We start from the raw sequence: 25,227 nt of genomic DNA on the forward strand, positions 1-25,227 counted from the left end.
TACCCTAGCGTACCACGCCCACTACACCCTGGTCGTGACAAGTCTATCCCAAAACTAACAATAAACAACAATTCACATGAAAGAATGGATTCACGATATTGCAAATCCCAAAATGGCAACGCATACACACTGACGTACACCTGCCACCGAGGCTGAAAGATTTGGGAAAAATATTTAATTGTGATTTTTCTAACAAGCAAGAATCAGATTTCAGAACAGATCTAAAGTACAGCTAGTTTTATTTTGTTGTTGGAAATTATGATACTTAAAAAATTACTGGCTTTCTGATTTGCATTCTCCGCCCATTCTAACTGCGATTTCGATTCGATTGCGATTAATCTTGCAGCCCTCCCCACTGACTGATGTTTTACCCAAGCTTCCTTTTCTCTACAGGGACCGCGACTGATCTCCGTGATGCATTTGTTCCATTTAAGCCCGGCTGCTGTTACTTCAGATGCCCCGTCTCCTGTGAGGGTATCTACTCGGATCAATCCTCCGGTGAAAGAACAAATGTCAGATTCCGATAGCCTGCCTCCCTCACGGCCCGGCTGACACGTGCGACCGCGGACAGCCAGGGACTCCTTTAAAGGTTACCGAGTGTCACCGTGAGAATGACAATGCTTGAGCAACCTGGAGAAGTTCAGATTCCTCCTCCTCTTCCTCCTCTCTCTGCATGTCTGGAACAGTCTGTACCAGAGCTGCGGCAGACTTAGTTGGATATGAATTGAGGTCAAAAACTCGCGCCGGCGGCAGACATGTTGTAGTAAGAAAAGACGCAGAGGAAAATAGACTGAGCTATCATCTGGGGAGTTAAGTGTAAGGAGATGCGATCTGACGAAGAGCGCTAGTCACAAAGGGATGGGTGCACGTATGGGAAAATAAACGTGCTTTATTTGAGCGGGTGAATGGATGGTTTGACTGTAAATGAGTTCTGGTGCTGTAGTTTGTTATGTAAGGATTCGGTGCTAATAGTGTGATGAATATAATGTCACTCACAAAGTTAAACAATGAGTTTAATCCAACTATTGTGATTTGAGCGTGTTTGAATATTTATTGGGTGATGAGTTCAATATAGGGGAAGGCGGAAGGCATGTAGCGCTGTCTAAAAGTCACGCTCAGATACTAATAAATACTAAATGTAGTACTTAAACTACATCACATCAATATGACCAGGGGTGTAGTGGGCGTGGTACGAGGGGGTATGCCGTCCACCCACTTCTCCCAACAAGAGACATAAAAAAAAACAACAACAAAAAAAATATAAAATAGACTACAACTTAAATGTCAAACCGGAGCTACAGGCAATGGTGAAAACAAACTGCATAGGCTCACGATATCTGCAGTACTGTCCTATAGAGATCTGAGACATCAGGGACCAGGACTGATCCCAGGACTGAACCAGGAGAACTAAACCAGGACTAAAACAGGACTCAATCAGGTCGAAACCAGGACTGAGTGTTGGGACGGGCCTGGAGGTGCGCTCTTGTAGACTATTAGGTGACCGCAGGAGAAAGGACCAGCACAGCCCCACAAGGCTAAGCGAAGTGGACACCACTGCTCCGCTGGCTTGTGATTCGCTCTCTCAAGTCCAAGATTAGTCCTGGTTTAGACCTGGTTCAGTCCTGGTTCAGTCCTGGTTTAGACCTGATTTAGTTCTGGTTTAGACTTGGTTTAGACCTGGCTTATTCCTGGTTCAGTCCTGGTACAGTTCTGGTTTAGAGCTGGTTTAGACCTGGTTTAGTCCTCCTGGTTCAGTCCTGGACACGTGTTATGATTTAGTCTATGACGTATGTTGTGTAGATGATCATAAATAGTGTTAATGTTAATAACATTCCGCATCATTTTGAGTAAAAAAAAATCTAATATTACTGATTTTTACTGGGCTGGTGCCTTTTTGTTTGTACTGAAAGTGATTTTTTAAAAATAAACTATCAGTCTATATGCCACCTGTGTGTATTTCGGCATGTCAAGCTGAGTGTATGGCTTTTGGTTTTTGACGTCACAAATCGTGTACCCCCACTTACTAATTTGGACTTTTCCTGAATAGTTTTAGAAAGTCCTCATCTATGTCAGAACAAGACCTCAAAGAAAGATTAAAGACACCAAATTACGTTATGTTGTTTACAAAAAATAGCATTTATTTAAGCAGGTATTGCGAATTAAGCTTTTTCAGTAAGTTTGAATTGTATATCGTCACACCAGGTTTTGTTCATGACATTAATTAAAATTACATTGATGTTATAAGCTGAAAAGAAAGAAACATCCAACTGACTAATTTTCACATTATTCATTCAGGATTAAGTCCAAAAACATGCTTTATAAATTTCACGGCTAAAACCCTTTTCAGTCGAGAACAATCAACAACAGCGTCTCTGTAATTGAAAAATACCATGAAACATAATAATGGGTATTGTTTTTTCACAAAGCATGCCATTCTTTTTGCACATGTATTTGAACACAGAAGAGTTACATGATTTTGTTTAACATGCTTAGACGACTAGCATATTTTTACTACATGTTCTGATGCTTGGATATAAAATTTTAATTCTGCTTTCAGACATTTTTATTCCCCAGCAAGAAAAGAATCTAGCAAAATTTCAACAGCAATATGGTAGCTAAACAGCAAAATTATCATGAATAAAAAGAAAGCTACGCCATATTTGACCATGAAAAAGTAATTCCAACTGAATGTCTGCAGGCTGTGAAAACTTCGGAGTTAGTGTTTCTGCATGGAACAGCTTTGTCAATTAACATGTTCAACTGTCAACGCAGCAGTAGTCAGTATTTAAAGCCAACAGATGTACTTTGAAGAGTGTTACTTAAACTCTTTAGCAGGGCAAACTGGCTGAATGAACCGTGTCAATGCACATAAAATAGCACTAAACATATGGCTCGCCGTAGGAGCTGTGATGCCGTGTGAGACTTTATTCCAGTCATGTGCCAAGCCAGGTCTGTCCCATTTGGTTTGGGAGTGGAAACGAGAGGTACTGCTGTATGTTTACATGCAAAATATACTTCAGCTCTGCAGCCTGATTAAGCACGCACGGCCGGGAGGTTACAAGCAGAAAAGGGAAAAAACTGCTGTCTGCAAAAAGTGTAATATAGTTAAATGACTTTGATTTACTTTGAGTTGCCCTCGGACATCGGAACTTGGATCTCGAAATTATGTAATGTCCAAGATAAACATAGGATGCACCTTCCAGTTGTCAAGTTGGAAAAATAATGACCAGTATATTACAGTGAAGACTTAATTACCGTATTTTTCAGACTATAAGGCGCACCGGATTATAAGGTGCAATATCAGTAATGTTGAATACACTTGTCTATTTTCATACATAAGGCGCACTGGATTATAAGGTGCATTAAGCGAAACAAACGAATGACACTTGAGACTGATCCTTAGCCCAGGCGTCCACGATCCATTGGCAGCTGGTGGAGTAATTCGGCTGGCGTTGCCTCTTGGTGAATGTGTATTATGAATGTGAATGTGGGTGGAAGTTTAGTTTGTTTTAAATAAACATTAAGTAATAATGTGTTTGATGCAGCTATGCACACATTTGTTCACATTTTACAGAAACAAAACTTAAAACCACATGGCTCATTTGCATAAACTATAAGCGCTGGAAAAACAGCTCGGTCCTTGTGCGCTGATGCGGTCAGCTTCTGTTGGACTTCCTCTACTACGGTAGCCGTAATACTCTAACAATCCATCAAGAGGTGTGACTTCGTAGCTTACCACTCGTACTAAAACATTTTGACAGATTTTTGTGTCCCATGTACCACATAAAATTGTTTCGAGGTCAGTAAGCACAACCAGAATGAATACATAAGGAGCAATGAAGATTTTTGAGAAAATTTAAGGATTTTAAGTGCGCCTTATACCCCGAAAAATACGGTAAGTAATAAAAAGGAGGAAATGATGAGGAGCCAAATGAGTATCTATATAGTATTTAGTAACTCAGACATTATTATAGCATGAACAGTTTAAAAAAGCAACATTTATGAGTGATTTCTGCTTTTGATGACATTAGCTTTGAGTACATTAACAACACGTTGGTAGTTAAATGTTCTGAATGTTCCACTTGTCATGTCCAAGTCTGAACACTGAAAATCCAACCTTCGAGGATGACTTGAATGCACCATTAATTTTAATATTACTATTTGTCTTGTTGAGATTTCTTGGTCTTGGTTATTTTGTGTTCTATTATTTGCCAAAGGAAAAGGAAATTACAGTTTAAATAAGAAAATTGCAAATTTTGTTAGCAGATAAATTTGATTTGAATGTGGAAATAACATGTTGAAATCAGTGAGAAATATAAAATTGGACAGGCTCAGATCTAAGGTAAGTAAAAAGGTCTGTTCATAATATATACAAACACGATTACTTTCAACATGACACAACAAATTCTAAATTTAACATTTCTATAACTTATTGGTGGATCCTTACGAACAGTGCTGCTCTTCCATCTTCATCACACAGGCAATAGCAACAGTAGTCTGACAGGGAATTAGGGATGTCATGGTTAATCAAGTTTACAATTAACAGTGAAGAGATGTCAAAGTTGATCTAAATGGAATCTGTACTGCACAAATAAGTCTAGATTAGAACGTTACTGGGTTTAATATATATTTTAGTGTGATAAAGTGGCTGAAACAGATTTGGAACAATAGTGTTGCTGTTAGCTCTGGTCCCTGAAAGTTGTAAAAAGTGTTTATAAACTCAGTGTTGCGATTAGGATGCTAGGAATGCAGTTTGTTTGCTTGCATACTGTAAATCATGTTATGTGACTTCTGACAATTGTCATTTTAAACTCTGGTAATAATCAGAAAATGTACTACAAATCTCATTTAATGGACAAACTCGTGGACAATTACCGCTCTCTCGTAGCCATTTTGCTGTTGATATTTTTCACGTCTCCCTAAAGCGCTGACTGTCGAGGTCCGCAGATGAAATGCTGTTGGACATGATTAACAAACAGCCGGGCGGTGTAAATGTCTGCCACTGTACGCTCTTGGATGACCGGCCGTAATTGATTACAGCCAGTGTGATGCAACAAGGACCATTACTATGCTAATCCCGGGCGATAGCGGCGAGACCAGGGCTGAGAAATGGACTGAATGAATGGCTGTGTCGGTGTGTCGGTCCCCTGGACGAGCCCCCCGCACAAAAGCTGCAGCCAGCCCTGGTCCGTTCAGTTTTCACAACGCTGCTTGTCATCGGAGTGACATTTGAAAACATCCTCGCGGTGGGACAAAAGACTAAAGAGCGAGTGGGTGGATTTGTCTGAGCTGGCGCTAAAAAAGGGGGAGGCGAGAGAGCAAAGCCAAAAACAATGCCATCCGAAGTCCTTGGAATATGTAATCTGCCTATTAGCCGCTGTTATGGTTAGCATTAGCATTTCAAGGTGAGAGCGGGAATAATCAGGCCTGCTTTGAAACGCAGCTGAAAGGAGACAAGCTACAGATGCGGAGAGACATTGCAGGCGCTTGTTTCCGTTTGTGTTCACATGGCACCTGCCCTCTCCACAGGAGACCGCTAGCAGGTGCTGTTCAGGTAAAGCTAGCTTCTGTGCTAGAATTTCAGTCAATTTATGCAGCCATGTTTTGCAGAGATCAGCATGGTGCCATCTTGAGAATTGTTTGCATGTGGCATGTTTCTATCCAGTTAAAATGTTCACACTCTTGGCATTAATCTGTAGCAATGTTTTAAGTAAATTAAATGCAGATTTGTAGTTTTTAAAGTAAAGGCTACAAAATCAGAGGAAAATATAATATATAGACAGAATATTTAACAAAGATGAACACCATAGATTGCATTCTTTAGCGTAATAACATTTGGAATAAATTTATGAAGATGTACAAAGCTATGGACTTTTAAAGGTCAAGTTTGCTCCTCTTATCTCTATTTGGTCACGCCACATTTTGATTAAATGCTGCCTCTTTGACATTTTCCAAGTTCAAACACACATTGACTCAAAGAATTTTGTCATGCTGCAAGTTCAAATGCGGATAAATGTTAGACGTTTGCATCTCATCAAATAAAAAATTGTCTCTTACAAGGAGACCATTATAGATGTAGTCAAACATGACAACATTGAAGTTACTGTTCTGTACTTTTAAAAATAAAAACTAATAATTCTAGTTAAAGATGTAGTCATTCACCACCATATACATGTACATACAGCTTCAAGTATCCATATACGTGCACATACTAGTAGAGCTGTCAATATGTAATGTTTACACTAGGGATGGGCATTCGATTAAATTTTTTTAATCGATCGTCGGGAGAATGAACGATTTTTGATTAATCATTACAGTATTTATATTAAAATTATCATCATTATTATTACTATCTGCACTACTAATCTGCATAAATAAATTAAAGTTTACGACATATAAACCATAACCACTACAGAAGCACATCAGCCCGTTAGAGATTAGAATGTGTTTAATGCAGCTTTGCGCAAGTCTCACAGAAACGACTCTTTATACCGCATGGCTAATTTGCATAAACTAAGCGAAGAAAAAAACAGCTCTTGTGCGCTGATGCGGTCAACTTCTGTCAGACTAAAGGACACGACTCAGTGGAATATAGGCTAGGGTGACCATATTTGCCAGGACATCATACGAGGGGGTGAGCTACTCTCACCTGGCAAAGCTTTTTAATGTTTTTCTGTGTCTTAGTGAGTTTTGAGGTCCCTGGCACCCCCACTGGCCATCGAAACACATGTGCTGCTTTGTACACTGTGCACATGGCCTCCCACTTGTCTCAACCGGGACAGAAAGTGGGGAATTTCTTATATAAGTCATCGTTAAATGCACATTTGTGCTTCGGCGTGTTGCAGGCTGACCGACTGTTTGTGTCTGCTCGCTCCTTCTGAGTGTACAGAGAGCTACGAGAGACACTCAGTTTAATTGCCCAATGAAAGGTAATGAAAACCCAAACATTTCCATCACTTTATAAAAAACGGCCAAAACAAGACGTGGAAAACAGACGTTTGGTCACCCTGCGCTACACACAGCAACCTACATTCGTTTTTTTATTGATGTCGAATTATTGATTAATCGACTAATCATGCCCATCCCTAGTTTACACACATAGAGATTGATAAATAAGAAATTACAGGTCAGATCTGTGGAATCCATGTTTTTCAAGTTATGTTATTGCATGAAAACAACTGTATTAGTATAAATGCTCAGTTAGATATGTTGAATGCTATACAGTGGAACATTCCTGGCAATGCACGACTCGATGGAGACAAAAAAGACAAGTTGCATAGTGCACGTTTTATCATCCTTATCTCTATCTCCCTCAAACATGCGGGGTCATTTGCTTCTGGCAGACAACTCTCTGGCTATTATCAGTTTCAAGCGGTGCATTTATAAAGAGATAGCTGCTGTTTATGGAGCTACGGATATTGATTCAAATGTTTATGTTGGTCGTACTGTAAATGGAACAGCACTGTACTATTCTTGAAATATCTTGTAATATCAGAATGCTGGAAGTATTTCAGAGGACGGCTTTGGAACTGAAGCTGCTGGCAAAATAAGCTAAAAATAATCATATGGAGGATTACCACTTTTTCTACAGTCCCGTCCATATTGGCAGGTGACCAAGCTCCATTGCAGATCCATTATGAGGGGCCAGTTGGCCGAGGGCTACAGTGACTAATGTGTGGTGATGTGTTGCTGATGTAATGTTGTTTGGGGAAGTCCAGTCTTAGTGGATGTGAAGTATGACACAGTTATTCATTTAAAGATCCATGTTATGTAAAATTGAAAAATGTTAGATTGAATCCAAGTCTATAATATATCTGGAGCGGTTTGTTTTCTTTGTTCAAGTTGAACCATACACTCAACTTGACATGCCAAAATACACACAGGTGGCATATAGAATGTTAGTTTATTTAAAAAAAAAAAAAATAAAAAAAACACTTTCAGTACAAACTTAAAGGTGCCAACCCCATAAAAATCTGTATATTTGATTTTTTTTTTTTTACTCAAAATGATGCGGAATCATGTTATTAATGTTATTAACCGTTGATAATCACCTACAGAACAGAAATCATAGGCTACAACACATGAACCAGGACTAAACCAGGACTGAACCAGTACTAAACCAGGACTTATCCAGTACTAAACCAGAACTAAACCAGGACTAAAACAGGACTAAAACAGGACTAAACCAGAACTGAACCAGGACTGAACCAGAACCAAGACGGTACCAAGACCAAACCAGGACTAAACTAGGTCTAAATCAGGACTAAACCAGGACTAAACCAGGACTAAACCAGGACTAAACCAGGACTTGAGAGCAAGAGGGAGAACTCCGAGCCCGTGGAGCAGGGTGTCTAGCGTGCAGAGCTCGGCGCTGATTCTTTCACCTGCGGTCACCCGACGGTCTACTGACCCGACACTCAGTCCTGGTTTAGTCCTGGATTAGACCTGGTTTAGTCCTGGTTTAGTCCTGGTTTAGTTTTAGGCCTGGTTCAGTCGTGGTTCAGTCGTGGTTCAGTCCTGGTTCAGTCCTGGTTCAGTCCTGGTCCCTCATGTCTCAGATCTCTATAGGACAGTATTGCAGATATCATGAGCCTATGCAGGTTGATTTCACCATTGCCTATAGCTCCGGTTTGACATTTAAGTTGTAGCTATTTTACATTTGTTATTTTTTTTATACCTCATGTCGGAAGAAGTGGGTGGACGATGTACCACGCCCACTACATCCCTGCTTTTAATCATCTTCATTAAATGTGCACTGTGTGACATTCAAGGTTAAGTATCACCTGTGGATCACCAGCTTGCCTCTACGGACATTGTCTGAAATGTTCCACAATATAGCATTTAACATATTTCCTCCACGCAGAAAAGCAGGTATCACAAGGCCACGTAAGAGCTCAGATCTGTGGATAGTTTGTTTTAGTACGACTTTGGTAAACTACAAAGCAGCACAGCTTGATGGATTACCAGAGCATTACAGCTACCGTAGTCAGGTCCGCCTCAGCGCACAAGGAGCGAGCTGTTTTTTTTAAGCGCTTATAGTTTATGCAAATTAGCCATGTGGTTATAAGTTTCATTTCTGTAAATTGTAAACAAATGTGCGCAAAGCTGCATTAAACACATTATTACTCAATGTATATTTGAGTCCTCCTTGTAGGAAAAAAATAAATAAAAAATTTTCCACATTCACAATACACATTCACCAAGACAGGGAGGCAACGCCAGGTGAAATACACCACAATCTGCCAATGAATCGTGGACGCCTGGGCTAAGGGATCAGTCTCAAGTGTCGTCCATTTGTTTCGCTTAATGCGCTTTAGAATCCAGTGCGCTTTATGTATGAAAATAGATGAGAGAATTCAACATTATTGTACATTATAGTCTGAAAAATATGGTAACCTTAAAAAAAAAAAGTAGTAGTATTAAAAAATGACCAGGTCCTACTGCCCCCTTTTGACAGTTTGACCGAGATGCCGTTTGCCTTTAAGCTAGCCAACTACATGTCAAATTACAATACAAACAGAATATAATCGTGCAGTATGATTTACAAAATCCACAATAAATGTCAAAAGGGGATTAGCCAGTTAAATGCTAAAAAGCTAAACAGTGTGGGGAGCAGTGTTGCATACTCAATAGCTCCCTCTCACTGTCACCGAAATCCAGTTAAAGCAAAGCCTGACTCAGCTCTTCATGGAAATATACTGAGAGCTGCTCTGGTTATGTAGCTGTGACAAGCTCCAGGACAGTCCAGTGTAGCATGACTTTCGCACTCATTTACATTCACACAGCCACCCAACTATAGTGTGAATTCTACCTGAGTCTGCCTCCACTATTCTTTCCCACCTTCCAAGTACATTTCTTCCACTTTCTCCATCTGGGAAATGTAGCGTGTGCGAGACTGTCGAGACATAATTTCATTTCACCAAAGGACTCTCCTGACACGTGGCTGCGATGAGGATTGGCAGCACATTTAGAAGTGCGATGCGCGCCAGGGCCGGACTTCAAAAGACTCTTTGGGAAATGTCATAATGGCTGTTCGCGCTCAATCGGACAGAAGTGGGCTCCGGAGCATTGGCATATGCGTCGTTTAAGTGCAGACAACTACCTGTATCCTACCCACTGGAGCACGCACAGACCCTATAGCTAATGCCATATAATGCGTGGCTCTAAGTAGAATTTAAACAAAGCTGTCCTCCTCAGATGCTATTTCGCAGCACTAGGGAATAATTATCAAGGTGCAATGGATTCGAAAGACACTCCATTTTACGCAGGATTTCAATAGATCCTTTCTATGTGGTTAATTGAAAATTTCATCTGCGCTCGCACCCAGCTGGAGAAAGTCTATTTCTGAGCGGCGGTTTATAAGGGAAATCTGGTGGTTTTATGAAAAGAGCGGCACACATTTGAAACATCTGAATGTCTTCTCAGCACTTCAGCGCCAAAGTACTTACAATACTATTAGCATTCAGGACAGGGGATACTGCACAACGTGACATGTAAGGGAAGAGAAGTGGGGAAAGTGAGGAGAAAAGTTTCTAGTAGTGAAGCATGGTTCAGTTCAGTTCAATTGTCATTTTTTCTTATTTACGTTGTCACTTGTATCATAGCTCCTACAGTAAAAATGTAGACATGCCTTCCCAAACAATTTACAATAATGTTCAAACTTTTGACAGGAACACTATTTCTGTATGCGGGCTATGCGTTGGTTTGTCAGATTTAAAGTTCTAAATGGTACGTTGACAAGCTATCCATACCTTTTTCACAAAGTGTGTCTAAGTGAGGACATGCAGTAATACAAGCAGATAGATGTAGAGAAATAAACAGTATGGTACGCAGAACTTGACTTCTCTGGGCGTAACAACATAAATAAGTTTCAGAAAGAGTGTCAGGATGTGACAGAGTCCTGCACGGGTCCATTTTTGGAGACCCGCACCCACCCGCACTCGCACAGTACAGCACCACACCCGCCCGTTAACCCGTGATTATATCAAAGTTAAATCCGCACCCACCCGGACTCATTTCACCCATTACCCGCCTGTGCCTGTGCTAAATCAGGGTCAAGCCATAGTCCGACAGCCCAATAGTCCAGGACTAAACCAGGACTAAATCAGGAGTGAACCTACGCGGTGTCATTGGCTGATTACAAATATATACACACATCAACCGCAGAACCAGTGTTATTAGCATAAATATATACACGCTGCAACTGCCGAGCCGATCACCAAGACTAAACCAGGACTTAACCAGGTCTAAACCAGGACTAAACCAGGAGCGCAGCTGCTGAGCTTCCTCCAATGATGGTTTTATGTAATAAATACACTAAAGTCACTCTCTCTGTCTGGTCCATCGTTCCAGGAAAAGACCGGGAAATGGCACTTGTTTCCAGGGCAATGGACTTTCTGGACGGGTGTCAAGTATTTTTCTCCCATTGTTCGTTCATTTGATTCATCTGTCAATGTGTCATCCCCACCCGCCCGTAAAAAAACCCATTAAAACCCACCCATTTCAGCAACTGTTTGTGGGTACCCGACCTGGTGCAGGACTCTGTGATGTGATTGTGATGTGTGACTTGAATGAAAATCATGACCCTCAAATCCAAACCTCTCATTCACTCTCATGGTTACATACAAGCCTAGTCATTATCAAACTTACATAATAGAATATACAACCAAAAATGTTGTTTGTTTTTTTTTATGAAAGTTTGTTTGACAGTTGTTTGAGTAGGACAATCTGACAAGTACTACGTGTTGTTTTAGATTCCAAATGGTGCTGTCTGACTCTCAGATAAGCTGGTTTAATGAGAACTTGTTGCATTGTGCATTGTATTTTCAGAAATAGTAAATAATAATAATAATAGAAATGATGATAATACAACATTTTATTTATTAGATGGTTTTGTGGACACTCAAGGTCACCTTACAACAACATAAACATGTTAAATAATATTAAAACATACAGTTAAAAGCATACAGTGAAAGTGGGACAGTATTTTAATTATTTATTCTATTGTATCTATTCTACTGTATAATAGAAAAATCCAGACTATTACAAGGTTTATTGTCCTGCTATAAGTTAAGGTTAAGGTACACCATATTGTCTCCATAGGGAATTTTATTTTTCGCATTTCTGATCAGAACCACATAGCTGGAGGACATTCCCTTTTGTGCATGTTTTGAGTATTCAATCAGACCACAAAAGCTCAGTATGAAACAGGATTTCTTACATTGTTTGGAACATAACTACACCAACCAACCCAGGACTGGCCCCCAATAACCTGTGTACAGACTGACGTTACGCCATTTAAAATCCAGCAGAACTGCATTACCCACAAGCGGCGCCTGCTAGAGACACACTGTCCTATTCCCTATAACTACATTCGGGATTTGTCCTCCTCACACTTCATACCAGTCAGGAGCTCCTTTAACATTTATTACACGAGCCAAGAGCTGCAGTAAACAGACTCAGCCGTGCAGGTAGATCCAAATCGCAGGGGACACTACCAAAGTAAATAATAGATAAGTGGAGAGGTGGAGAGATCACACAAACGCTGTCCGTAAGATGAGGATTTGAATAATTTGTCAGATCGAGCTGCAAAAAGAGAAACATCACTGTCACTCAGCTGGAGGTGTGTAAACAAATATCTAGTCATGCTTGTTGGAGTCTGAAGATATCTGATAATTTGTTGAGGCTGTAAACACGGCAAAGGATAGAAAAGTAAATAAGGGAACGAAGTGGGAATTTTCTGCACTTTAACAGATTGCATAATGGCCAATTGTTCAAATGTTGGTTGTTTATTTTTACACACAGAACACAGCAATGTTCTGAGCCTGCATCTGTCGCTTTAGTTTGGCTATTCTCTTTTTGGAGCAGAAAATTCACATCAAGTTTATTCATACTGTCTTTGTGTTATCTTGTTGCGCGTTCCTTTCAAACTTGGATTTAACATTGTACAACAAGTGAATAAAATGTCTTCTTTGGTTTTCCATGCGTATTCTTTTATTAACTAATCAAATAACTGTTATCTGATGTTGAGATGTTGCAATATCAAGTTTTAGGGTTAAGGGTATAGTTAGGAATGAAAATAACTTCAAAAATTAGCACATAATACTACTTTTTTACAGTTTTATTGTAACCTGAAAAATTACCATTATTGATTAACTGAATAATTTTGACATCCTTAATCAGGGCTATAGACAAATGACAGAAGATCCAGTGTCCTAGAGAACAGATTCAGATAAGCAGAAATTACATCAAAATGACATATGAAATTGTAATATTTGATGAAATTTTTTTTTCTGTTTTTCGAACTGTAAGTCGCTCCAGCCAAAAAGTGCATAATGAAGAAGAAAAAAAACATATAAGTTGCACCGGACTATAAGTCGCTCTATTTGGGGGAAATTTATTTTATAAAATCAGAAACCATGAACCGACATTTCATCTTGAAAGACAAGTTAATAACAATAGAACAGAGAACAACAGGCTGTGAACGCCACGTAACACAATAGTTATTCAGATAATTATAGCATAAACAAAAAAACCCTGGATCACACTGCAAATCACTAAATCCGTTGAATTCTTCATCCTCGGTGTCACTTCTGAGTAACTCCGTGATCTCCAGAAGTAAACGGAGCGCTGCTTCCTCTTCTGCATAGCTGTCGTCAAACTCAGCATCAGGTCCAGTTAGAATTATTCCAGCCTTTCTGAATCCCAACAGGATGGTTTCAGTTGTCACTGAAGTCCAGGCTTTGTCGATCCATCCAGTGACTTTCAGGAAAGTTGCATGGTGCACCCTCCCGGTTCCCGTGAAGATGTGTTCGCCATCCCCGCTTTTCGCCAATCCCTCTGAAGTTTCTCACTCACTCCACACTTTCTTTCTGCTGGTCGGTTACCGTTTTCGGCTGCATATTTCACTACTTGTAGCAGGACAGCAGCTTTTTCTGCAGGTGACATGTGCAGTAAGGAGCGAAGTGATTGGTACAGGCTTGTGTGTCAGCAGATACTGATACACAAGTTTAGAACGCCCTCTCATGGCTGTCAGTGTGAAAATTTTAATATATAAGTCACACTGGAGTATAAGTTGCAGGAGAACCAAAACCATTGAAAAAAGTGTGACTTGGTAGTTTAATCTAAAAAGAATTCCAACTGGTTCAAATTTAGTACATCTCTCATATTCATGGGGCCTTTACGAAATGAAAAGCACTGCAGTATTTGCCTCACATCACTCATTTCTCACTGATATGCAAATGAAGTTAGCATAATGTAGATAAATTATTGATTTGGTTCACCTTGGATCTGGCCATATTTAACATTTTTAAATCATGACCTTTGACTAGCATTTGAATGACTTTAAATGATGAATATTTTGTTCAAGTTTTTAATGAGACTAACTTCATAAGTACTTTTATTAGCCTTGAGTATGATTTATTCACTTGGAAGAAGCAATGCTCATGCCTCCATCCTAAATGTGCCGTGTGTAACACATGTGCATACAAGAAACATTTGTGCACTTGAAATTTACTTGTCATTTTCTTTCATTTTTGATTCATAACCATGGCAACAGTGTTTTTAATGGTTCCCTAATTACTATAATCAACAGCACAACAGTTCTTTTGTGATTGCTACGGTGTTGCTTGAGCTCTGATGTGGAGCGTGTTAGTCTGACCTTGGGCTGAATTTGCTGTTCTCTTATTGAGGTTGGCAACTTTCTAAATTGCTTGGTTTCAAATGGATGTATTGCTCGTTTCAGTTGCTCTCTATTATGGCTCTTTTAAAACAATATCTTGTTTCCAGCAAAGATAAGGCTTGACCAAAAAAAGATGAGGCTATAATAAGTTGTAAAGTGCGTGGTCAGATTGTATAACATTGACTTTGACAAGCTTTTAACAAAATTATATCTTACTCAGTTATGTTTCACTTGATTCATGCGTGTTTCAATAATCCTGCATTTGAGGCTTAAGTGCTCAGAAAATGTAAGTTTTTACCTACCCTGCTCTTCTTGCCTAGCCAGGCTGGTGCCACCTAGTGCCTCCGCTCAATTTCATTTCTCTCCAGCAACTAGGTCAAGAATCGGAATACAATAAACAGTTTGCAAAAACCCCGGAAGTGTGAGTTCGGACACCAGTCAATCAGCAAAGAGCCATACATTCTGTGTTGGCAACAACTCCCCAGATCAAGGATTTAAAGCCGGAACAAAGAGAATGTTTGGTGAATTTTATCAAGGGGAAAGTTAAAGGAAAGTTAAGGATTTGGGATAAGCTTAATAAACCAGTTAGCCCCAACAGCGGCACATTACATATGTCACAACCAAATAGCAGCGATTATTAAATAAAAAACCCCCGCCTACTATCAAGCGAACGAATCATCATGCTGCGAGGTCAGACGGTTTCCACAAAGTGAAACTGGCTGATGAATTAGGCTAACCCCTGCCCACAGATTATACAAAAAAGTTCACATTACTGGTCATACATGCGGGGTTAAAAAAAGGCCACTCACATATTTGCAACAATAAAAACATGTAATTGATCATTTGCTGCTTGCTACAGTCAAATGCCACTATAAAAAGGTGGTATCCATCAGTTCTGCAGTTTCAAACAGGTTATCAAGTCAATGGACATGTTTCTATTACTAAGCAATTTTAGATTAATATTACATCTTAGACTGAACGATGTAAAATGATAATCTATCATAATTTAATACTAATAAATACACAGGAAGAACATGGAGTAAGTCTAGCATAACACCACTATGAGCTGCTCCTACATAACAGAACAGTGTTTCACAAACTTGTTTCTGGGGACCCATATTTTAAAAGTCACAAACCTTTTTAAGCCAAGTCAACAGACATTATTCACAAATCACAAAATAAAGGTGGATTTGACCATTATTGAAGATCCATGAGGATATTTTATTGTTGACCGAGTGATTGTGTCTGTCTATTACTCAAGTTTTAAACAATGAAAAACAGTAAGTGGACCAGCAAAAAAAGGTTTCCATGTATAGCCTATTTGGACATTAAATGTAGCCCTGTATATTACAGACCTACATGCAGATCGTGACAAGGCGACCCAAAAAAAAATCTCTTGTGACCCACCTGAGGCAGACTTTGGGAAACACTGTAATAGAACATACTGATGCATTATATACCCAGGGATTAAATAACAGACTGGGCGGCTGTAGCTCAGTGTTCATCCACTGATCTGAAGGTTAGCAGTTCAAATCCCACTCTAGACATAAACATCATTGATAGTGTGGTCAGGGCCACTGATCCACAGGTGAATACAGTCATTGTGTCCTTGGGTAGGACAACTTAAAGGTGTGGGTGAGTGGTTCCTTGATGTAAAGTCCTTTGAGCGCCTTGAAGGTAGAAAAGTGCTAACAGGAAGTACAGTATATTATAAGCAAATTATATAATAGAGTTCTGATTTGCCATGCACCTCAATGTTAAAGAATGGGCACGCTATGTTTATTTTCTATTTCAATATATTCATGTTAAAGTTCTTTTCAATTGATAACACTAGGGATATGAGTAATGCAGCAATAGAATACAGAAATATGTCTTTGAATGAGACAGCGTCAGCTTTATGAATTGTGGTCAATGACACCCCTCCTCACAATATAATAGGAACGGGAGCGCACCATTGGCAGAGAAGGCTAGTTGGTACTGAGTCAAATTAGCAGTGGGAAGAGCCAACGTTTTTCTGCAAGGTTACACACACATAATTCATGAGTGGTAATTGCTGCAAAAGTAGCTGGTGCTGTCAGAGGAGGACTGTGCTGCTGTCACTTGGAATATATTGAGAAAGATTCTAACATGGTGATTAATAGTTGCTTAATAAACTGGGATCTGAATTAATGAGAAATTTACAGTCTATTTTACTATTTCAATAGGAGAGATGTTAAAAAGGATTGTATTATACTGTATTCTTTTTTTAAATGTTTAATGAGTATTTTTTCATGTTATAAAGCAGAAATTGCATTGGCCCAATATATACGGTATACATTTTAAAATCAGCTCTTTGGGTCAAGGATCACTGTGTGCCGTCAGCAGTGTTTTTTTTTTTTTATCATCTGAGAACCAGGAAGAACACTGTTAGCATGCTAGTTGCTGTTCCCATTACTTTGATGGCAAAACTCTGCTCAGGTCACTGAAAGTTGTGAAGAGCACCTTTAAAATCTTATAAACAAAGCTTGGAATGCATTAAGGAAACTGAGGAATGGTTTGGAATAGTTGAGCTATATCTTGAAAAAATAAATCATTTGTCTTATATTTCATCAGTCCCCTGTCCTACACCTGCACTGTGTTCGGTTATCACAATCAGAGCACAAAGCACAGACAAACACAAAGTTTACGCAGCAGCACAACCTGATCCACCACTCGCAACCAGCCACAACAACATCATCAAAACTGCAATGAGACGCTACCGTCACAGCATGGACACATGGTATCAGTGCCGCTCCTACAGCACACAGCAGAACACCGGAGCAGCTCTGTCGCACACACAAGTTAATTTAAACACTATTTACCTATGAGGGTCTGTCCTCAGATTTGCCCCAAACTAACGAAAACAAGCATCCTACCTTCTCCAGCGGACTGAAGCCTCTATCCGCTGTCCTGTTGGCTCTGTCTCCAAAAATGTATTGTCCAATATGAGGAGATAAAAATGGTCCAAGTCTAGGTCCAGACCTGTTGGTCGTAAAATTAGTCTTAATCCTACATCCCACTTATTCCTGAAAGTCCATATTACAACTGGTGCACAGACTTACGCCCTCTGCGTGCTACACCCAGGTGAAACCTTTCTGCCTAAAAACAAGCAGGAAGAGGCTGATAGAGCAACGAGTGATTGCCACATGTCCTGGCGAAGTTAGCGAGTGCACCGGGTAATGGCGAACCTGGTGGTGGCACCGAGTCGCCCAGCTTCTGCTGTGTGAAGGCAAAAGTAACTAGTGCCACTAGCCAATGTGTGAATCAAAATAAGAGTTTTAGGATACACAAAGCATCCAGATGCACTCATTCCAGCTTAATACTTCTTTTCTTGCTTGGCAGATGGGTTCCACTGAAGAGAAGACATATTACTCCCTAAAAACTGTTCCTCAAACACACTTTGAATTGAAGTTGAACTTGCCACAATAACTCATATAGCACATAGCACTGTTGTTACCCTTTCATGAGCCTATAGCAGTAACATGGCACCAATGGAGAGTTGGGGCTGAGCGGAAAAGACAGAGTATGCTAAATCACAAGAGGTCAGATGTGTGATAATGTGTATGAGGACGAATCACTGATCCGAGTTCACCCCCACCCTGCACCCCCAAAACGTACTTAAGGGCTGCAATGTAAATTAATGGGCAGAAGTACCAGATTTTATGTCAAATTTTCTCCAAACTTCAGGCTCTCCCATAGAACTCCATGGAGGTTGCTTCGGCCCAGCGAACTCAAAGGGCAAACACATTTAATATGAAAAAAATACATCTGTGCAGATACATGTTCAGTTTTAAGCAAGATATGAAACATATAGCCTAATACAAAATAGCAACTTTATTAACTTTTTATCTAGATCAAGTTAAGGAGTGCATATTTGCCATGTCAATCAAAATATATAAATTAATAATACTAAACACAGCTCCAGGTTGGAAGTAGCAATTAGGTCAACAGTGTAATACATGTTTTCTAAATAGTCACTACAAACTGATTACAATGCAAATAGATTTCTCATTGATATTCATTTAAATATAATGCAATAATTATTGTCTGATTTATTATATAATTATTATATTATTAATCAGCCTAATAACAAAAATCGTCCACGTATTTGGAACCAACCCGTATGTAAATGTATGGAAATGTATCCTCCTTGACTGTAGAATAAGACACTTCCGCCATGCTCAGTGGCCCTAACCTCCCCGGAGGCAGCCTAATAAATACACAGTGGAGCTTCTGTTTACATTTCCCAACCTGGTGCTTTTCTTGACATGTGCAATTATCGGCTGAACCGGGCTCTCCCTTTGGCCCCGCTGGTTCCGCGAGCCGCCCGTGCGCTCCCACCCACGGCCGAGCACTTGATTCAGAGTGGCTGATTTATGCCTCTGCTGATGATAGGTGTGCACATATTGTTTTGTCGATACAGCTGCGACGGCTCAAGGTCACCGCACGGTTAGTATTCCATCACCGCGTCTGCCCAAAGAAAGCAAAACTGTCAGGAAGTCTGCCCCTGCACATTGAGGCTTAAAGGCAGCTGCTTGGTTAAACTGGACAAATAATTATAATTACAACATTTTTCTGAAGATTATTTAAAACTTTAAATACTTATAATGGCATTGGTGCATATAATAAAAATAACTGAATGGAAACCAAGTGCAAAAATGTACATTACAAAGACATACAATGCAACATACAATGACTCCAAACAATAGCTAGAGCCAATGAAATAAACTATAGTGTGTTAAAAAAACTAATTAAAGGTGCAATATGTAACTACCAATTATCATTTCCATGGAAATGTTATTGGTTTGTCTAGAACAGTGGTTTTCAATACGTGAGGTCCACCTGCCCTGGGGGACGCCAAAGAGTCAATGGGGAGGCGTGACACACACGCAAAGGAAAAATAATGGTCCACATCTGTACACATCTGCAGCAATATTGATACTGGTAATTGTTTGTGTTTTTTTCGCCATTTTGACAGCCTTTTCATAGTTTGGAATGTAACCTTTTTTGCCTTATATGAGGCATGGACCGTCTCCTCCCATATGCCGTGTCTTCTTGCGTACGCTGCGTGGACTGCGCATCTAAACCAGAACTATAACCAAGACTACACCCAAAGAGGACTAAAACCAGGAATAAAACTAGGACTAAACCAGATCCAAACCAGGTAAATCCAGGATTTAACCAGGACTAAACCAGTACTAAACCAGGTCTAAACCAGGTCTAAACCAGGTCTAAAGCAGGTCTAAAGCAGGTCTAAAATCAGGACTAAAACCAGGTCAAAACCAGGATTGAACCAGTTCTAAACCAGATCTAAAACCAGGACTAAAAACAGGTCTAAACCAGGTCTCAATCACGACTAAACCAGGTCTAAAATCTGGACTAAAACCAGGTCTAAACCAGGTCAAAACAAGGATTGAACCAGGACTAAACCATGCCCTCTAAGGGGAGTCTCACATTCACCCAATTTGAAAACCCCTGGTCTAGAAAGTTCCACAGTACGGCCTTAAACTTGCCTATCTCCATGCAGAAAAGCAGGCGACGCCACTAGGTCAAGTCACAGGGGGAGAAAGACTGTATAGATAAGATAACAAACCTTTAAATTAAAACTTTCAAATTATAGTTAAGTAAAAGCAAATAAATGGTGCGACGATAAGTGATTCTGTGAAATTATTGTGAGTACATGTTAAGAAAGTCAAGTTACCCAAAACCTAAATATATATGAACATGTGTTTGCCTGCTAAGGGGAGACTTAGCAAAGGAAATATCAGAGTGGATTGCAATTATCTACTTGGGGCCATTTGCGAGTGACTGCGCGCTGTGGTACACTTCATTAAGCGGGGTATTTTAGGCTCGCTGATTAGAAAAATGGAAGTGATGTTTTCAGGAGGAACACTTGGCACTGGGCCTTGGTGACAGAGTAGTTCATGTTCATGTGCGATGCTTTTTATTCTAACACAAACTTAAGTGTGGAGGTAAGGCGGCTGGAATTCAGTCTAACAAGCGCCTGTAATCACAAGGTTGATTTTAACTTTAATTGAAAATGCTTTGAACTTACTTTTTATCGCAGCAGGGAGGTATTATAGAGCACACAATGCTATTTGAGCACTTCTGATTAAAAGTCCTATATTAAGCAAAATGGACAAAATGAGGTTTACGCCAAGTAAAATTACTGTTACCTCCTCAAAAACATACCTGGATTTGTGTCATGTAGTGGTAGTTTTCAAGTTAACAGCTACCTTTCACCTTTAGTTGAGTAGAGATTTTAAATTCTAGGGATAAAATGATCCAAATGATTCTAGTGAAGGTGTATGGGGTTTAAAAACACAATTGAGCACTTCCTGTATTACTGCATGACATCACAAGGTGGAGTGTTTTCTGCTTGAGAAACAAACTCACCCTAAATATGTAGGATTCGTGTGTTAAACATATGGGAATGAAACAAAACACAACTCCTGGTATATTTTTGATGTGGAAATAACATTGTAACAGCGCAGAAAATAGCCTAATATGGACCCTTTAAAGACTCTTTTCAAAAAACTACAGGAAGAGGCATAAAATAAATTGGTACATTTTAACAAGATTCTGTTATAGTGAAAGAAAAGAAGTCATAAATAGTCATATATGGGGATTATATGAATTTGGAATATTACAATACAGTCGTACGTGCACTGCAGATGATTTTCCTCTACGTTGCACAGGGGGGCAGACAGAGAGAATGAAAGAGATGATGCAAAAATTGGAAGCAGAACCTAGTCAGAACAAAGTACAAATATTCTAAAAGCCACCTTTATGCGGGAGGAAATAGAGATTTTTACCATTATCACAAGTGTTCTCTTTTATAATGTGATATATCACGCTGTCCTAATTATAATCTCAATTTTCATTAACAACACTTTTTTACATTTTACATCAAGTAACCAGTCAGCCTGTCAACCACACATTCATACATCAGTGTCACACTTAGACCGGAGGCACGGCAGGTTAAGCGTCCTGCCCTGGGACACAATGGCAGTATGCAGTGATGTGAGCTGTGATTGAACTGCCAACCTTGGAGAATTATAGTGTGGGAATAAACCTGTAAAGAAGAGTTGTTGTTGCTTACCTGCTTTGATGACCAGATATGGACTTGAACAATTTCATGGTACTAAGTGGTTGGGAACATATTGTGAGCTATTGTTATCTCGATCTCAGTCCAGACAGACATAAATATTAAAACATTTGCCCTTTCTCCAGCAACTCGCAACTTTTTGACTTTAACTACATTTGAGGCGGTCAACCAATCTCCAAGACATCAGTGTAATGGATATGTAGTATATGGACGACAGATATTTTGACAAACTGATAATATTGCAAATGTTGTTCTGGAGTTATGGAGTGTGCATAATTTGAACATCAAATATATCGTCCATGGTTAAAATGTGTTAAAATTACAGCACAAAGAGACAATTAAGAATAAAATGAACAAAAACATCTAGTGTAATTTCCCAAAACTAGGCTATAAGGTGATATTTCTGTACTTTTGTGGTTAATTTCATGGTCCATTCACTTTTAGTGTGGTACTTGATCTTCAACAGATACATTTAGAGGCAATAGAAATAATGGAGAAAAAAAAAAAAGACATTCATTTTTGTATATTCAAATCCCCTAAATAAATGTCGTGCATGCAAAGGTGCTGTGGTTACCTGGCTTCTCTCCAGGTGCAGAGTACATTTAATGGGACATACTGTAGCTGCTTACCTGCTCTCCAGGGCCACATTGCTGCCCAGGACCCAGCTGTCCTGCAGCTGGACACATTCCGCCGTGCTCTGCAGGTGGGCCAGGCCGGCTGAGGGCGGCGGGCTCGGGCTCCTCTGATTGGCCAGTGAGCTGCGACTCAGGGACGTGATGGACGGGTGCTGCTTGTGCGGGGGCGGGGCTGGAGGCAGAGGGGGTGGACCTTGTGGACTGGACAGATGGTCACCTAAAGCAATAACGAAAGGCGTTCAGTTTAGTAAGGGTCCATGTTATGGCCAAGTTTTAGGTCAGATCACAGTAAAAAAAAAAAGTAAAATTTTTAAGGTATAATAAACCTGAAATTGAATGAAGATAAATAAGCTGAACATCATACTGTGGAACATTTCTGGCAAGCCAATATCACCCAGGAGACAGGGTTAGGGTTAAGGTTAAGCCTTACAGGTGTTGGACTCTCCAACAGAAAAGTTGCATCTTTAAAACAACATCTCCACCAAACAAACCAAATTTAACCAACCCCAAAGCAGAATATGGATAAAAACAAGGAAGAAAGTGAAAAGGTAAGAAATAACAAAACAAAAAACTCACCAGCCCTGAGGTAAAGTAAATACGATATATTTCCACATGCTAGCCCCACAGAAAGCACAGATATAAGCACTTTTTTTACGGTCCACTTTCATAATAATTGTGACAGTGGGCTTCTCTTAAGCAGAAGGTCACTTAGAGAGACAGCTGTTCTTTTACGGCCTGCGTTTCACGTTTGATTACAGCCGCACAAGGCTCTCAAATAACTAATGACCAGAACATCCATTAGAGCCGCGAGCGAACAGGTTTTCTAATTCCGCACAAAGCTGTGTAATTGGCCCCCGGAATGGCATGTGGTGATTATCTATCCATCTTCCCTGTTTAAAAGGTAAAAACCCACAGCGCTGACAATTTTGATTTGCTCCAATGAGCTCTGAATGGATCTTGCAAGGGGAAAAAATGGACTTCCAAGTATGGGTGTTGTTCCAGCATGAATTTTTATAAAGCAAATTTACACATAGCAAGAAGAGGTCAGTTCTGATGCATGACTTAACCTTTACCTTATGCATGAGGACCTTGAGGATATTGGCTTCAACTGCAGTTCCTGTATTGTAGCTTTAAAGGAAACGTATTATGCAAAATCGACTTTTAAAAGCTTTGAACCATGTTTTAATGATGTCCCCTCATTATCTTACTCAGACTTCCATTTTGTGTGATTCATCCACGTTTGAGTAACTGTATTGTCTTGAATCTGAGGCCTGAGTGTTCCAAAAAAATTCCGTCCACCCACGGCTCTGTACTTACTTGTAATTCTTTAAAAAATTTAGACTCCGGGCTATACACATAAGGATACAAAATGTGGTTTAGCCATTTTTTCAAAAATAACAACACTAAATGAAAATCCACTGTCTGCTGCAGTGAAATACCATTAGGAAGAGTCTGGGCCAGCAACAGAGGATGTGTTCTGAACAGGAATTCTATACCTATTATTACATTATTTAAGATCAACATTGCAATATACATAATGCAAAATAATTATCTATATACTACTAGTAGTTTGGACACACCTTCTCATTCATTCATTGTGGCTTTTCCTTTATGTTTACGACATTTTACACTTTGCTACATATATTTGATGTCTTCTGTATGTATATAAATAAAAATTAAATTACATAAAATTTTTTTGTATTTTATATTCAAATGCTCAAAGTAGCCACCGTTTGCTTTGTGGACAGTGCTGCAAATGTTTGGTCTTCTCTAAATAAGCTTTCTGATGAAGTCTCTTGAAATGGTTTTCAGGGTCAAGAAATGCCAAAATCAGAGTTAAAAGCAAAGGGAGTCTATTATGAACAATTACGGATGGAGCAATAACCAAAATATTGTGATATCGTATCGTCAAAGTTCTCACAATAATATCGTGAACCATCACAATATATCAAATTACAAGTCTTTTTGCTTAAACTAAGAGTTATGGTGCATCGATAGCTAAAAAGAGAAAGAGAACTGCATAGACCATGATCCTTTGTTCCATGTTAGTGTAGACTACAAGAAGAAATAACAGTTCTAAGCACTTTTAAGTCTTAGTTCTTTGGATTAAGTCTTGTCAAGGCATTTTAAAGAGGAAAAAGTAGTGTACTGACAGTTTTGTTGCCCTCCACATAATATCGCAGTAAATACCTTATCGTGAAAATATTGTACCTAGAGATTTGGATCCCTAATTGTGAGCCTCCCCACCATATCGTGAGCTTTCCCACGATATCGCAATAAATATCATACTGTGAGGTTCATACCGTGACAAGACTTGGATATTGGAACCATCTCGCACTCTGAGGACCTCAGGGACCGGCCTCCTGCTGGTGCCCAGAGTCAGGACTAAACAAGGAGAGTCAGCGTTTCAGGTTCATGCAGCTAAAACCTGGAACAGTCTTCCTGAACATGTGAGACAGACTCTTCTGTGACGCTGTTTAAATCCAGGCTCAAAACATTTCTGTTTAATTGTGCATATAACTGAAAGGTTTTCATTCCGCACTCTTCTCTCCAATTTATGTCTCTCTTTTTTAATTGTAATCTTCATGATTATTTATGTTTTGATTTGTTTTTATTATGATTTTAATGTATTTCTCTGTAAAGCACTTTGAATTACTTTGTGTACGAATTGTGCTATACAAATAAACTTGCCTTGCCTTGCCTTGCCTATTGTTACACCCCTATTAACAATGCAAAATTTGCAATGCAAGTTTTGAGTCATATTGAGTTTTTGTTTGTTTGTTTAA

The 25,227-nt window shown here is 39.5% G+C and overlaps 1 protein-coding gene across 1 annotated transcript in view; it reads right to left on the reverse strand.

Annotated features, from left to right (window-relative positions):
* The window catches only part of si:dkey-237h12.3 (teneurin-3), a 338,669-nt gene that overhangs the window by 214,198 nt on the left and 99,244 nt on the right, over window positions 1-25,227 (reverse strand). The window contains 1 exon segment of the mRNA XM_055159618.1: window positions 22,436-22,658. Within this exon segment, the coding sequence (XP_055015593.1) occupies window positions 22,436-22,658 (223 nt within the window).

This window comes from Boleophthalmus pectinirostris, unplaced genomic scaffold (genome assembly GCF_026225935.1).
Source record: "Boleophthalmus pectinirostris isolate CB_2022bp ecotype Guang Dong unplaced genomic scaffold, ASM2622593v1 HiC_scaffold_23, whole genome shotgun sequence".
Taxonomy (NCBI): domain Eukaryota; kingdom Metazoa; phylum Chordata; class Actinopteri; order Gobiiformes; family Gobiidae; genus Boleophthalmus; species Boleophthalmus pectinirostris.